Source organism: Scomber scombrus, chromosome 15 (assembly GCF_963691925.1).
Source record: "Scomber scombrus chromosome 15, fScoSco1.1, whole genome shotgun sequence".
NCBI classification, from domain to species: Eukaryota; Metazoa; Chordata; class Actinopteri; order Scombriformes; family Scombridae; genus Scomber; species Scomber scombrus.
The window spans coordinates 23,532,835-23,547,570 of NC_084984.1; the positions used below are offsets into that span (position 1 = coordinate 23,532,835).

Genomic DNA, 14,736 nt, shown 5'->3' on the forward strand with positions numbered 1-14,736 from the left:
CATTTTTGGACTCATTTTGGACTTGAGATTCACATGTAACTTGCAAAACAATGACTTTATCCCATCTCCATCATTTAAAAGTAATGTCAAATTTAATATCATATTCAATTTTAGGATCTCGACCGCACTCACTTGTGGCCGATCTCGTGCGCAATGGTGAAAGCAGAGCCGAGGCCGATGTCTTCATTGATGCTGCAGCTCCTCTCCGGCTCGCACATTCCAGCCACCGAGGCCAAGCCTAGACACACACACACACACACACACACAAACACACACACACACACGCCAGACAAACATACAAACACAGGGTCAGGATGCAGTTTTCTCAGGAGTCACACTCATAAAATCGGGGTTTCCAAACATGTGATCTTCAAGGTGCTGAAAGACAATCTCAGCTCATAGATTCACCAGGCTGGGCTGGGCGGGGGTGAATGGGGGGGCGGTCGGGGGGGTTGAGTTGAGTTTAACATCACAGGCCAGACTTACTACTCTTTTTTTTTTTCTCTTTCTTTCATTTCTTGCAAGCTACACTGAGTGCTGGAAAATGTCTAGACAAGGGTTAGATTTATACATTTCAATTCATGTAACAAGGGGAATCGCCTACAACCCGAGCCAAAACGGAGGAAGGGAATATAAGAAGCACCTCACCAACGCCATGCCGCACCAGAAACCTGTCAGGAAAATATAGATGTTTTCCTCATTTCAAAACTATAGAAGGAGAGAGAGAGTGAGAGGGGAGAAAGGGGAGAGAGAGAGAGAGAGAGAGAGAGAGAGAGAGAGAGAGAGAGAGAGAGAGAGAGAGAGAGAGAGAGAGAGAGAGAGAGAGAGAGAGAGAGAGAGAGAGAGAGAGAGAGAGAGAGAGAGAGAGAGAGAGAGAGAGAGAGAGAGAGAGAGAGAGAGTGAGGGAGAGAGCAGAGGGTGTTTAAAGTTAAAAACCTCTCCACAATCCAGGTGTCGCAGGTCCTTTTTCTCCAAAAGCCTGACAGGTCAGATAGGGAGACAGGAGGCAATTCTTCACAGATTACATCTACAGGTGACTGGAGAGCGGATCATATGACAGCACAAAGCAGGTGTGTGTGTGTGTGTGTGTGTGTGTGTGTGTGTGTGTGTGTGTGTGTGTGTGTGTGTGTGTGTGTGTGTGTGTGTGTGTGTGTGTGTGTGTGTGTGTGTGTGTGTGTGTGTGTGTGTGTGTGTATGAATGAAAGAGCGCTTTAATTTTACTGTTTAAAATGGACTTTTAGATGTTTTTGGCTTGAGGCTTTAAAAAAAATCTTTACATATATTCACATAAAACCCATATTTTCTCACTTTCCTCTTGTTGTGTGAAACCTTGCAGATAGTTTTTCTTTAATTCTCATGAGTTTTGAGTTATTCTGCTTCCTCTATGATAAAAATCAGCTTTAAAAAAATATATTTACAATCTCTTTCTCAACAGCATCCCTAATACTCTGGATAATCTGCAGTTTAGTTTCTATGTTTGGGTTTACGTGAAAGTAAGTGATGAAATGAATTGCATTGCAGCAACTTATTTGTAATTTCTGATGTAAATGTAGAGCTAATCAACAATTTTTTATCATTTTTAAAGAAAAAAACATCAAAAGTTTCTGGTTTCAGCCTCTCAAATGAATATAATATAATAAAAATGCATATTTTCTGGTTTCTTCAGTCTTCACCAATAGTAAACTGAATATTTTAAGGTAGTTGACAGCTGGCTGAGACATTTGAGGACGTCTCTTTGGGCTTTGGGAAACATGAATCGACATGTTTCAACAATTTTTTAATTGATAATGAATATAAAAGTTGCAGCTATAGTTTGGTGCTGTTTTATTAGATGTATGTGAAACAGTTAAAAAAATATTCTGCTAATAATAAGTGAAAACAAATCAAATCTTCACATGTCCCCCTGTTAACTATTATCATTGGAACTACTTTCTGCGGCGGAGGAGGAGGACGGATATCTATAAACCTGTGCAAATAAAATCAAAACTCTCTGTGTGGACAGATATAACAATGAGCAAAGTGAAAAAATATGTTTCTTAGTCATAAGATTTGTAAATTGATCTCGAGAAATCTCTCAGTCCTGAATCCTGCAGCCAAGAGTTAAGCTGTTTTCTAAGAAGGTATTGATAAAGGGCTCAAACACCTGCATTTGCACTTCTCAGTCGCCGCGTAAATCTCAGTTTGGTGGTCAGTAGCCGCCTCAGATTTTCCTGTATGGTTTGTGTGAACTCCCTGCCTCCCCTCCTGCTAAAAGTGGCATGGCTTTTGTATCCTCTTTGCTAAGAGGCTAAACAAGAATAGACTCGCAAATCAGGAGGCCACTGAAACCATTACTGGAGGGTGGGGGGGGGGGGAGAAAAAAGGGAGCCTGAAGGTGAAGAGAGAAGGAGGAGAGGGAGGGAAAGGAAGGAGGGCCGGCTACTATACGATTAGTTTAAGAATGTGCGAGTGTGTATTTGTGCGTGGTCGTGGGTGAGCGCAAACACACACACCAAACATTGCTAGCGTTGTTTTCTTAACACCGGGGTGGACTGTGTATTATCTCCAGCCCCGTGATTACTCGGCGACCCTAAAGGCCAGGGATCTGACCCGGGAGCATGATCCCCGCGAGGCGGAGGGGAGGAGAGGAGGGGCGTAGGAGAGGGGTGGTGAGACAACGAGGAAGCCAAGCAGATGCCAGGGCAATTAAAGCGACCGGGGAATGTGACGAATGCGGTCAATCTGTCAAACCACCCCTGAAGTCACAATATTACCTCCAAGATATACTGTGGTGCCTGCGGGGCCTTTTTACAAAGATTAGATGGGGAGAAGAGAAGGGCAGGGTGGGTAGGAGGTGGTTTGGGGTGGGGCGAAGAGGTTGAAGAGGAGGGAAGGGAAGGAGGGGAGGGAGGGGGTTTCTGCCACTGCTTGCTGTCCTTTTTCCACCCCCCCTAATCGCACCCACAACTTGCATATCACCCACTTTATCTCCCTCCTGCATACTCTAACACTCCCTATAATTGTCCTTTTCCCCCCTTCCATTTTCCTTTCAACCCCTCCTCTTCTTCTCCATCTCCTCCTTCTGTCACTACTCTCCTCTTTGTCCCCTCCTCCTCCTTTTTCAACACATACCTTTTCCTTTCTCTCAACCCCGGGTGGAAGTGTAAACACCTTGGACAAACTGAGGTTAGAGGCGGAGGGAGAAGAGAGAGAGAGCAAGAGAGAGAGAGGGGAGAGAAGAGACAGGGGAGTTTTATAAACTGGAAGGCAGCCGCGGGGAGGTGACCGCGGCTGTCCGGGTTCCTCGACCAACAGAGGTGAGCCGCAGAGGAGCTATAATAACACGAGTGAAAACATCCTTCTCATTATGTCTCACAGGAGCTGTCTTCTAGAGGAGACTGTGAGGGTTGCTAAATAAGGTTTGTCTGAGGACACGCTGGAGGCCAAATGTAGGAGGAAAAAAAAAAAACTCTCTGGGGAGAAAAAAAGAGATCAGCCAAGATCACCAATTTGGCAAACACACACACACACAAAAAAAAAAAGCTTTTCTCTTCACTCACCTAAGGTACCACAGGGTTTGTTCTTGTAGGTGCAGATGTCATACCTAAGGACAAGCAAGAGAAGGAAAGAACACAAACAATTAAATTAACATTTTTTTTGTTTTTTTTGTACAGTATTTTGTTCCACTGGCTTTTTGCCATCCCCCATTCTTTCCACATTTAATCACTGGCAAGATATAATCTAACTACAACCTTTAGCATAACAATTGCATATAATGAAGTCATAACTCGAGAAAACACCTGGTTCACTCCTCCTTTTCTCCTTCTCTCCTTCCCTCCTTCTCCTTCTATCACATGAGCCTTTTTTTTTTTTTTTGGCTAAATGTCATCCAGCTAACCTGCAGAGCTCAGACATGAATGAGGATAAAGAAGAAGTCATGCTGTGTCCCGACTGTTAACCCCACCTACAGGTAATCCAATAGAGCGAGAGCGCAGTGGAGAGAAAAAGCTGTGAGCCGCAGTGCTTTAAGAAACACATCATACATTTCAAATGAATGATCCAATCCTTCCTAAAGCTTTTAATCTATTAAAACCAAGGGCAAGAGCAAATTTAATTTCATTGTCCTTCCCTCCTCCCTCTCCTCCTCTCCCCATTACCCCTTTCACTCACTCCCTCCCTTCTTCTCTGTGGAGCTGCTCCAAACCAAACGAGACCTCGTTTAGGACGTCTATTTATTTCTATTTTCCCCCTAATTTCTCTCGGCCTCTCCCCCCCCCCCCCTCCCCCCTATTTTGAAGGCAGCTTCAAAATATTATCCATCAAAGAAAAAGCAGCAGTGACGCTACAGACAGAGGTCACTTTTATGATGATGATGATGATGAGAAGTTAAAATGAGAAGAGGTGAATCATTCAAGTGAAAATGGGGTGTAAGTGCTGCTCTGCTGGTGCATCGCTGCAGGAGATCATCACATCGATGATTACAGTGTTGATGGAGAAGAAGCCAGTTTTCACACCATGGAGAGCCTGGTTGTAATGCCCAATATGAAGACCTTTAGGTCTGGAGCAGCAACTAATGATTATTTTTGTAGTCGATATGATTATTTCCTTGATTAATTGTTTAGTTTCTAAAATGTCCATTATATCCTCCCAAACCCAAGGTGTCTTTAAATGTCTTTTTTTTGTCAAACCACTACTTGATTGATTGATTGATTGATTGATTGATTGATTGATTGATTGATTGATTGATTGATTGATTGATTGATTGATTGATTGATTGATTAATCATTGATTGATATAAAACAGGCATGTCTAAACTATTACATAAAGGGTCCGTGTGCCTGCAGGTTTTTGTTCTAACCAATCAAGAGCACACAATTTGATCAATCAACTGTCTGAAGACTGAGATTAGATGATTAAATGAGTCAAGCCTGCTGTGCTCCTGCTTGATTGGAGTGAAAACCTGCAGCCAGTTTGGACATGCCTGATATAAAATGTCCATTACGTCTTCCTAAGTCCAAGGTGTTGTCTTTAAATGTTGTGTTTTGTCAGATTAACAGTCCAAAAACTCAAATATAGACAATATATATTTCCTACATTAACAGGCAAGTAGGAAGTCATCAAATTGGAGAAAGTAGAACCAAAGAATATCTTTTTTTTTGCAAAATTACTTAGTTGATGATTCGTTTTCTGTTAATTGACACCAATGATGTAAACTTGGATCTGCTTCAGGAGAGCCTGATTGTAACGCCTGCCATGAAAGCCTTGAGGTCTAAAGCAGCAGCTAATGATTATTTTTGTAGTTGATATGATTATTTCCTTAATTAATTGTTTGGTCTATAAAATGTCCATCACATCTTCCCAAGCCCAAGGTGTTGTCTTTAAATATCTTGTTTTGTCAGACCAACAGTCCATAAAACCCAGATATAGTCAATTTACAACTACAATGATAGAAAAGAAGCAAATCATCCAATTGGAGAAACTAAAGCCGAAGTATATTTCAAGTTTTTGCATGAAAAATAACTAAGTTAATGCTTAATTTTCTGTTAACTGACATATCAATTAATGGACTTATCATTGCAGATCTACTTCAATCATTGAACCAAAGATAAAATACTCAAATAAACATCTTTTTCTGGTGAGTGCTGCAAACATCAACCATTTTTAAAACGCACTGAGCATTTTTAGGTGCATTCCACCATTGTGAGGAATGTGTGAATTCTCCTGCAGACATGGTGGTTAATAAGGGCTTCCTACCATCAGCCACCTAAACAATCTCTAGCATCTTTGAGCTCAGCTGGTGCCTCCTCCTCACAGCTTATTATCTTGTCATCTTTCGCCTACTTTTATCTTGCTTTTACTCGGTATTCACCAACAGTTTATTTACTCAAAATGTATGTTCCATTGACTCTAAGCATGTGACGTAAATCATGGGCATGCTGGCATACCAGCAAGGAAAACAACCGCAGAGCTAGTGTGCTGATGTGTACGAGCAAGAAATGATATTAGCTTCCAAGGTGTTACATTAAAAATGTTTACCATTTGCTAGCTAAAATAAATGATGTATAAAAGAGGTTTCAATGAATGTTAAAGCTCAAAATTACAAAATATCTTAGCTCAAATGTTTTTAGATTTTAGCTTACTATAGCCAGGTGAGCCGAGGACACTTTAATCAGCTCTCATCAACATAACAGCTGTTTTTAGCAAATGAACCATGATAAACTGCTAACAAAGGCTAGTTAGCCACTAGCTGGCAAAAAACTCAAGTTCTCAAGGGTTGTTGAAGACCAAAACAGAGCTAAAATTGGAGATTAGCCTACATTACACCATTTGTTCGCTAAAATACGAAGGATCACAGTTTCCTTCACTGACTATTATTGGTGTTAATCAATATTACAGAACGTTTTAGCTCCTTTAATTTTATTGTTCACAAAAACTTTACTGTATGGATGAGTCTCACTTTTTTCCAGAATAGATTAGCTCATATGTTTTTAGCTTTACGGTTTACTATATGAGCTAAGGACGCTTAAATCATGAATTTCTTGTTTGGTAGGGTGTTTTCACTTTTATTTACTTATGCCTCTCATCAACATGACAGCTATTTTTAGCAAATAAACTCTGATAAACTAGCTGGTGAAAAACTCTAGGAAGCTAATTCTTAAAGGGTTGTTGAAGACCAAAAAAGAGCTAAAAGAGGAGCTTATATTACACCGTTTGTAGTATATTATAGCTGTTTTAATTAATATTACAGAATATTTTGGCTCCTTTATTTTTATTGTTCGCAAAACCTTTACTGTATGGATTAGCTACCACAGACAAAGTTAGCAACTATAAAAAAAAAAAATGCAGAACATCTAGGAAGCTAATCTTGGGACCAAAACAGAGCTAAAAGTAGTAAAACTACACTTACAGGTAAGAAGCATGACTCTGTTTTTCCGTGTCAGCTAGATGTGTAAATTAGCATGTTAGCTTAAATTTTTAAAGGGCAAAAAAAAAGCTGTGTGTGTCTGTCAGCTTGTTTGGATTTCAGAAGTTCCAAGAAGCCAAAACCTTACTAATAAATAAAAATGCTCAAATAAAACTTGGACCGACTGTTGGTGCCAACGATGTGTCTACATCTTGCAGGTCTAGCTAAACATGAATGAATAGGTTGGCTTGAATGAGGTGTTTGGCATCTTCCTACTTAAAAAAGAAGCAACAAAAATTATGGCCACAGAGATAAACCATGTGACTATTGCACATAGACTCCACTAAGCAGCTTTTGGTGCTTGTGCTTACTGAGCGAAGCTAAAACCAATAATAAAAACAGGAGCCAAAGGAGCTGGAGAACATCAACTGACAGACTACAAGCAAGAGCACACTAATGATAGAAAGGCTGTTTTGTAAAGGAGCCCAGAGAGTCAAAAAGCTTGGCTTTAGCCCACGTCAATCACAGAACGCCATCCTCTCTCTAGACAAAACCAGTGGGGGGAATATATAAAGTCGCTTGGTTATGTGGCCAAACAGTTCTGGCAACAATGAAGTCTATTCCAGGTAATGACAGAGTTTTGCTGTTTTATGGTAACACCCTTGACATAAATTGCAGTGTGACAGGTACAGTACGTCTAAAACAGCACATTTTATTTTCAGAGCTAAGGTTTTTTATTTATTCCCTTCAGCATTAACAGTTAGAGGTAGAGTGTGAGCACATGAGCTGGACATTGGGAAGTTCAGTGCTGTAGCTGCTGGCCACCTCTATTAGAAAACACATACACATAGTCTGAGTTGAACTGTGACCACACAACCTTTATGAGCCAACAACAGAAAATAACTACAACCTATTTGCTTAAAAAGAATGAGAAAATAAGTGCTACCTACAGTTAAAGTAACAGCTGAAAGAAATAACTCCCAAGCTCTTTGAAGTATATGAAAACCTGTAGGTCAACATCCCCGAGATGCAAGCCCAGACTTACCGGGTGATTAGCACGGCATTGTCATGATGAGCCATCCCGTTCTCTGGAATACTGTTGCCGTCGCTGTGATGAGAGAGGATGGACTTCTGCCACTTACAGAAACTGTCCAGAGACTTGTCAGCATGATGATTAATCTCCAGGTTCGGCTGAAAAAGACCAGACCAAAGAACACACATGCAAGACAGGACAACGTGATATAGTACAGCAAAACAAAACCACATGAAATAACCCAATTTACAGTTTGTTTCAGTGCAATACAGTATTGTACAATAGGGTCTCACGTCGAACCGTGTCATATTGTCTTGAGTTGTATTGTGTCATATTGTATTGTATCGGGCTATATTGTGTAATTCCGTGTCGTATCGTATCATATACCATATTGTATTATAGTAGGCTACTGTGTCATATTGTGGAGTCATATCATGACACATTGTATTGTATCGTATAGTGTTGAATTGTGTTATCTTGTATAGTAATGTATTGTATTGTTTCATATCGTGTTGTACTGTCTCATAGCGTATTGTAATGTATCGTATTGTGTAATATCGTGTTGTACCGTCTCATATCGTGTTGTAATGTATCGTATTGGGTCATAATGTGGTGTACTGTCTCATATCGTATCGTATTGTGTCATATCGTATTGTACTGTCTCATATCGTATCGTAATGTATCGTATTGTGTCCTATCATATCGTAATCATGCAGCATCGTTTTGTATTGTGTTGTATTGTGTCATGGTATCGTATAATTTTGTATCATGTCAAATCGTATCATTGTATCGTGTCAATTCGTGTCGTATCGTTATGTATCATACTGTGTGTCGTACCATGTCAGATTGTGTCGTGTTGCATCGTATTACACTATTACACACCGTATTGCATCGTACCACATTGTATTGTGCTGTATTGGGTTGTATCATGTTGTATCCTGTCGTATCATCATATTGTACAGTTAAGTATTGTAAATTTCAAAATATATTTTTAATTGAGAATATGTGTGTATATTCCTTATAGTTATCAAAAACTGTGACACAGGGTCCTGGTCGCCGAGCGGTTAAGAATCATTCCCCCCTAACCATAACGTCCATACTTTGACTCTGGCTACAGACATGTGTTGCATATCATACCCCGCTCTCTTTTTCCCTTTGTTTCCTGTTAGTCTCTGCCTTATGATGGCAAAAATGCAAAAAAAATTGTAAGATTTAACTTGCATTTAACTTCATGCGTTGACAGCTCTTACCACGGAGACACCGTGCCGCCACAGCAGAATGATTTTCTGGATTATTAATTATTTGTAGGAGTACTGTATAGGGATCAGAGGGAGGTGAGAGGACCAGTTTTTGGAACAGCAAAAAGTTTTTGTATTTGATTTAAGAGTAGCTGTAGTCATAGTAAAGGTAAAACCATTTATAACAGGAGGAGTTAGATGAGTCAAAAGAAGAAGTGGAACAAGGCAACTTCAATATTATAAAAAGCTGGAGAGGTGGAAAAAGGAGTAGCGGGAGTAGACAGACAATTGGATCAGTTGGGGAAGTTGTGGTGGAGGCTGCAAAATGCATCTATTTTCATGAATGTAACAGGTTCAACCATACTGTAGTGAACCATTACATTGCCAGCTGATGATGCAGTGCTGGTTTCAGCTTGACTCCTGATTAATTACAACTCAATACCCAACAATTCAACTTCAGTGACTCACTTTTACCATTAAATTTTGTATTTGCTTTACAGTTTATCCATCACCAGGACTGATAGTGCTTCCTTCCTGCTGGATAAGTGTGGCTCCACTTAACATGAAAACTTGTTTTTTGGACCTGATGCTACATAAAGAGCCGCTATGACCCCTTTACAAAAACAGATGCTAGGAAGACACTCTGTTTCTCCCATCACACATACATTCACATGTACAGCGCATGTAAAAATCCTCAATCGAGGCTCCCTGAGGGAAGATGCCTGAGCACATCTTTCATCTGAAGTGGTGGCCATATGGTGAATAGTCTCTCTTCTCTCTCCCCTTCAGCCAATCATATAAAATCCTGCAGCTCACTCACGCCAAGTGTATCAGTTATACACTTACTACAGATGAGCACACAGACGCTATAAAAAGGCCTTGAAAACTGTAATTTAGAGAGAAGTCTGCCGAGAAAGAGACATTTTCTTACCTGATCTTCAGTCAGAACAATCAGCCGGGTCACAATAATGTTCACAACATTTCCTAGACTGGCATCACGGTAAAGTTTGGCAACCTGACCTCCAGAAAAGAAGAAAAGACACAAAGTCAGACAAATTGTGTCCAAATGTCACAACATCTTAACTACAATAAGACACTTTCAGGGTCATCTTACTGTACATATCCACTAACTAAACTGGTAACAATGGAAGAATTGTATGTTCAGAAGTGCGAGAGACAACAGCAACATGACCAAAAAGTAGGATCAAACTTACAATATTCATTACGGACAAGATGTAGTGCTCAATGTCTTTGCGTCCGTGGTAGCCGACCATCATTTTATCAGCGACCACGAGCGTCTCCACGAAGCGCTCGGTGCTGACGGAGCGTCTCTGTCGGTGGGTGCTGTTCGACTGCTCGCTGTCATTTTGGGGAACAGGGGACGCGTGGACAGGAGGAGGAGAAGGTGTGCTAAACTGGCAAGGTGCACTGCTTTTAATGAGGTCTGTGAATGACAGGCAGACGAAGACAGATTAGCGAATTATGAAATGACAGTCTGCGACCAAATTATGACACATTATCAGTTTGAGAGAGAGCTGGTTTGTGTATGGTAGATGAACATAGGGAATCTGCCCCTTTGAACCTTGCAGCTAAAGCCTTTGCTTTATGACCCAGATGCTCTGGGAAAAAGCTATAAGATGGTACATGTTAGGGCATGCTAGCTTCCTGGCGATGACAGCCTTTGCTGTTTCTTATAAGACCATGTCCCAAATACCTAAATATCCACCTGGTTCTTTTTCCAATTCGTCATATCTCAACAGACACCGTATTTTGGTGGAGCTAAGCAGTCTGAATTTTAAAATCTGAACGTGATTGTTGGTTCTATAAATAGGATTTGTGCTTCTATAAAAGTCTGAGACTAGTACTCTTTATGCACTGAAGGGCCTTTTTATGAAAGCTGGAGTGAGACTTGCTCTTACAGGTTGAAAGATGTCCAGGCCAGGAGCAACTAAAGCACACAAGAGGCCTGGTCATGTCTACCAGAACCTGGGCCTAGAACCAAACCAGCACTTCCTCTAACCTGCTATGTATAGTTATTCCTTTACGTCAGTTCCACCCACACAGAGTCCAACCCAGATGGAGGTTCACCAACCTGAAATGCCACAGCTGAACTCCTGGCTATGCTCTTGTGGTGAGGGAATGGCAGACGTTTTATAAATAACATGTTGCTGTGCTTCTTCCAGGTTCCATTCACTGGAGGTGGTTGAGGATATGTTCTTTAATGGCTCTATTAAATACTGTTCTTCCTCTGTTGTTATAACACCATGCTTGTTGGGGAAGAAAATCAGTGAAAGAAACAGGTTACAAACACAAACTCTCAAGCTATAAGCACAAAGGCAATTTTAATTAAAGGGACATTCAACCAATTTTGCACATTGAGTTCAGTTAACTTGTACATTTGACTGATGTAGCAGCTTTTCTAGATAAGACGTCACAAAGTGCTTCACAATGAAAGACAGGAAAAACAAAAAATAGAGATAGAACATAAAAAGAATAAATAAAATAGAAGTAAAATAGATCAAAAGAAAACTATAAAGGTGGGTTTTTTTAAGAGATGTGGCTCTGAAGGAAATGTTCTTAACTCTGAAAACTGAAATAACCCAGATGACATCATCAAGGCTATCTCAGCTTGAGCTAGAAGACTTTAAACATTTACAGAAACCCTGTGTTACAAAGTTGGGGTGTGGACGTTTTTAAATACGTGGAGCATTTACTCTACAAAGCAGGGAAAGTGTGCTGAAAGTTGCATTTTGGGAAAAAGGAGTTTGACCCCTTGCTGATTCATTTTGTGTCTCTTTCAAACTTCTAAACTTTGAGAAAATGTGTGACTAAACGTCTGGAGTAGCCCTTTAAATAACAAACACATTCCCTCATGTTAAACCCTCGTCCTGATGGAGGTCATGTTTAAGCGTACTCAACACTGCGCTGCGAGTTTGAAGTCAAACATAAGAACTCCAAACCATCAATTACACGAAGGCCAAGATTAAAAACATTTATCTCTGCTCTTCAACACCCCCCATGGAGCATAAACAGAGGGACGTTAGTTTGGAGAAAACACTGGCTTGACTCTACAAAAAAAAAAAAAAAAAACCCACAATGAGAGCAGCACAACTACTAGTACACAAAAAAACATATTTGATTTAGGGTTTTAATAGTGTGTGATGTCAAGATCTCAAGCTGTCCAGACAGCTGATTACATTAAAGTACAGACAGCAGTTTTGTCCATTTTTGGTGCTGTTACAAAAAAGGGCAAACACTAATTCAATTTATGATACTCCGTGTAGGTCCTGCCAACACATTTGGCTACCACAATGGTAATACATGTTTTCTCCACATGATTACATTTGCCAATAAGACGCAGGGCCTCTTTTCTTCCTTCTTTAGAGTTATTCTGAAGGAAGGAGGGATAGCAGCTATTAAAATTTCTTCCAATTTCTTGATTAGCAAAGAGAAGCTGGACAGTCACACAGTCTGTGGAGAAAAGCCCGAGGACTAGAAGCTTAGACGGGATAATTAGATGCCTTGTTAGTGCTGTGTAGTTTTCTATTTGAAGGGGCCACTTTAAAACTACAAACAGAGCAATATCTATGATTTAGATATTATTTTACACATGATGAAAAGAATCAATCAAAGAAATGTGAGCTCTGCTACCGAGGCTTTTAAGAAACTTGAGGATAAAGTGTGATATTTAATGCACAAATGAAAAAAAAAAAAAAAAAAGCACTGACAGATCACTGAGATGATGTGATTTTTCTCCACGAGCATCACCTCACTCCAAGCTGCCTGCAGACTCGGCGTGCCAAATGGAAAGAAGCCAAGATTCTGTTAAGCAAACTACAATTGGTCTAATCCTTTGGCACTGCCTCTGAAAGATTGGCTGCCATGAGAGCAGCACAAGCTAGGTATATATTAGTTATCTGACATTAGAATCAGGGTTTGTTTGAGGTCAGCGGAGCAGCCGGAGATGTGTGAACTTTTTAATCAGAGCAGAAACATAAGGCACACATTGTTTACTCACCAGGCCTTTGCAGTTGCTGAGCGCCACTCTCGTCGTGCTGTGCTGATTTTGCAAGAATCCAACATAGTGACAGTTCTCCACCATGTTATGACGCCACTCAAGCCCTTCTTTGCCCCAGTACTCCACGGTAAAATGTTTTGACACCAGGTGGGGGTTGAGTGTCAGGTTTAGGTGAAAGTGCTTTCCGTAGGCTGACAGTCTGTAGAACAGCCGTGACTCTGGGGGGTCCGGGTCCAACGAAGGCAGCGCTCCCATCAAGGGGTCCGCCGCCCCACGTCTCCGTCGGCCCGGCCGGTGGTGCTTCACAGTGTAGCTCAGGAACTCTCCGTTCTCGTCCACCCGCACCGGGACAGTCAACTGGTAGTGCTGCAGGTAGGACAGGAACTCCTCTTTTTAACAGGAGAGAGAAGAGAAGAAGAGAAGATGAGGTGGTAATGAACATTAGAACTGCAGATTCTTGTTTCGATGCATCGATTAATCATAAAATATTCACAAGTGATGTCTTCAAATGTCTTTTTCTGTGTCCACTATCATGTATGACAAAGAAAAGCATCAAATCACACATTTTAGAAGCTGAAACCAGCCATTTTTTCTGCATGTAAGCTTATAAAATGACTGAAACGATATTCGATTATCATAATAGTCACCAATTAATATTGTGTTGATTGATTAATTGATTGACAATTTCAGTTTCAGAGGTATTTCAAGTCCTTCCGGACCGCCTGTCCACATCATACCTTGAGAGTTGTGTGAAAATCTGTTGACGCTTTGAAATTCAGAAGCAGCCATCACCACCAGGCTCAGAGTCCAAGTCAGCGTCTTCCACAAAATTTCCATAATTCAGGGAAAGATGTGACATGGGGTGTGGGGGTGGGGGATAGAGGGTGGGTTGGGTGGGTGGGTGGGTGGGTGGGTGAAGGGGGGTAGAGGGTGCTACAATCGGGTGGTTAAAAGCACACGATCAGTCTGACGCCACACCATAACAAGTCCATGGTTTGTGTCCTTCACTTCAGTGTGAAACGTTCTCGTATCCAGAGCTTCAGATTTGTCCCGAAGGCGAGCACATCTTCCACATCTCACTGGCCTCTGAATTCATGTCAGCAGCTCGAAGAAAACACTGTAATCCATCAGACGCAGTCACTCTCAGGTGTAACTCCAAGCAGGAAGCTCTATATTGCAAACTTGTCTTGACCGATCCATCTGCATTCCTGCGAGGGAATCAATCAGACGTTAAATGACCTTTTATCTCCTGGAGCAATCGCTTCATCAGATTGTGATCTCTTGTACTGCTGAGACAGTTAATTAATCCACAAATATATTACTAACTGATTGAATTTCAAAGCAAAAAAAAAAAAGAAAAAGCCAAACATTCTCTGTCTGCAGCTCCTCCATCATGAGGATGTGTTGCTTTTTCTCAGTTTCATATGGTTGTAAATGGAATATCTTTGGGTTTTTTGGAGTGTTGGTTGGCCTAAACAAGCAGTTTGAAGATTTCATATGAAATCTGATGCTTGTTTTCCACTATTGTCCAATATTTTACACATCAGACCATGAAACGATTAAT

The 14,736-nt window shown here is 40.8% G+C and overlaps 1 protein-coding gene across 1 annotated transcript in view; it reads right to left on the reverse strand.

The window, feature by feature from the left end:
• adamts6 (ADAM metallopeptidase with thrombospondin type 1 motif, 6) overlaps positions 1–14,009 on the reverse strand; it is a 69,380-nt gene extending 55,371 nt beyond the window's left edge. Inside the window, exons 1-8 of the mRNA XM_062434481.1 lie at positions 13,910–14,009; positions 13,173–13,561; positions 11,247–11,421; positions 10,369–10,598; positions 10,086–10,169; positions 7,929–8,074; positions 3,540–3,583; positions 133–238 (exon numbers count right to left, since the gene is read on the reverse strand). Of these exons, the coding sequence (XP_062290465.1) occupies positions 133–238; positions 3,540–3,583; positions 7,929–8,074; positions 10,086–10,169; positions 10,369–10,598; positions 11,247–11,421; positions 13,173–13,561; positions 13,910–14,009 (1,274 nt within the window). The remainder of the gene's footprint in view (positions 1–132; positions 239–3,539; positions 3,584–7,928; positions 8,075–10,085; positions 10,170–10,368; positions 10,599–11,246; positions 11,422–13,172; positions 13,562–13,909) is intronic.
• Between the last annotated feature and the right edge of the window lie 727 nt (positions 14,010–14,736).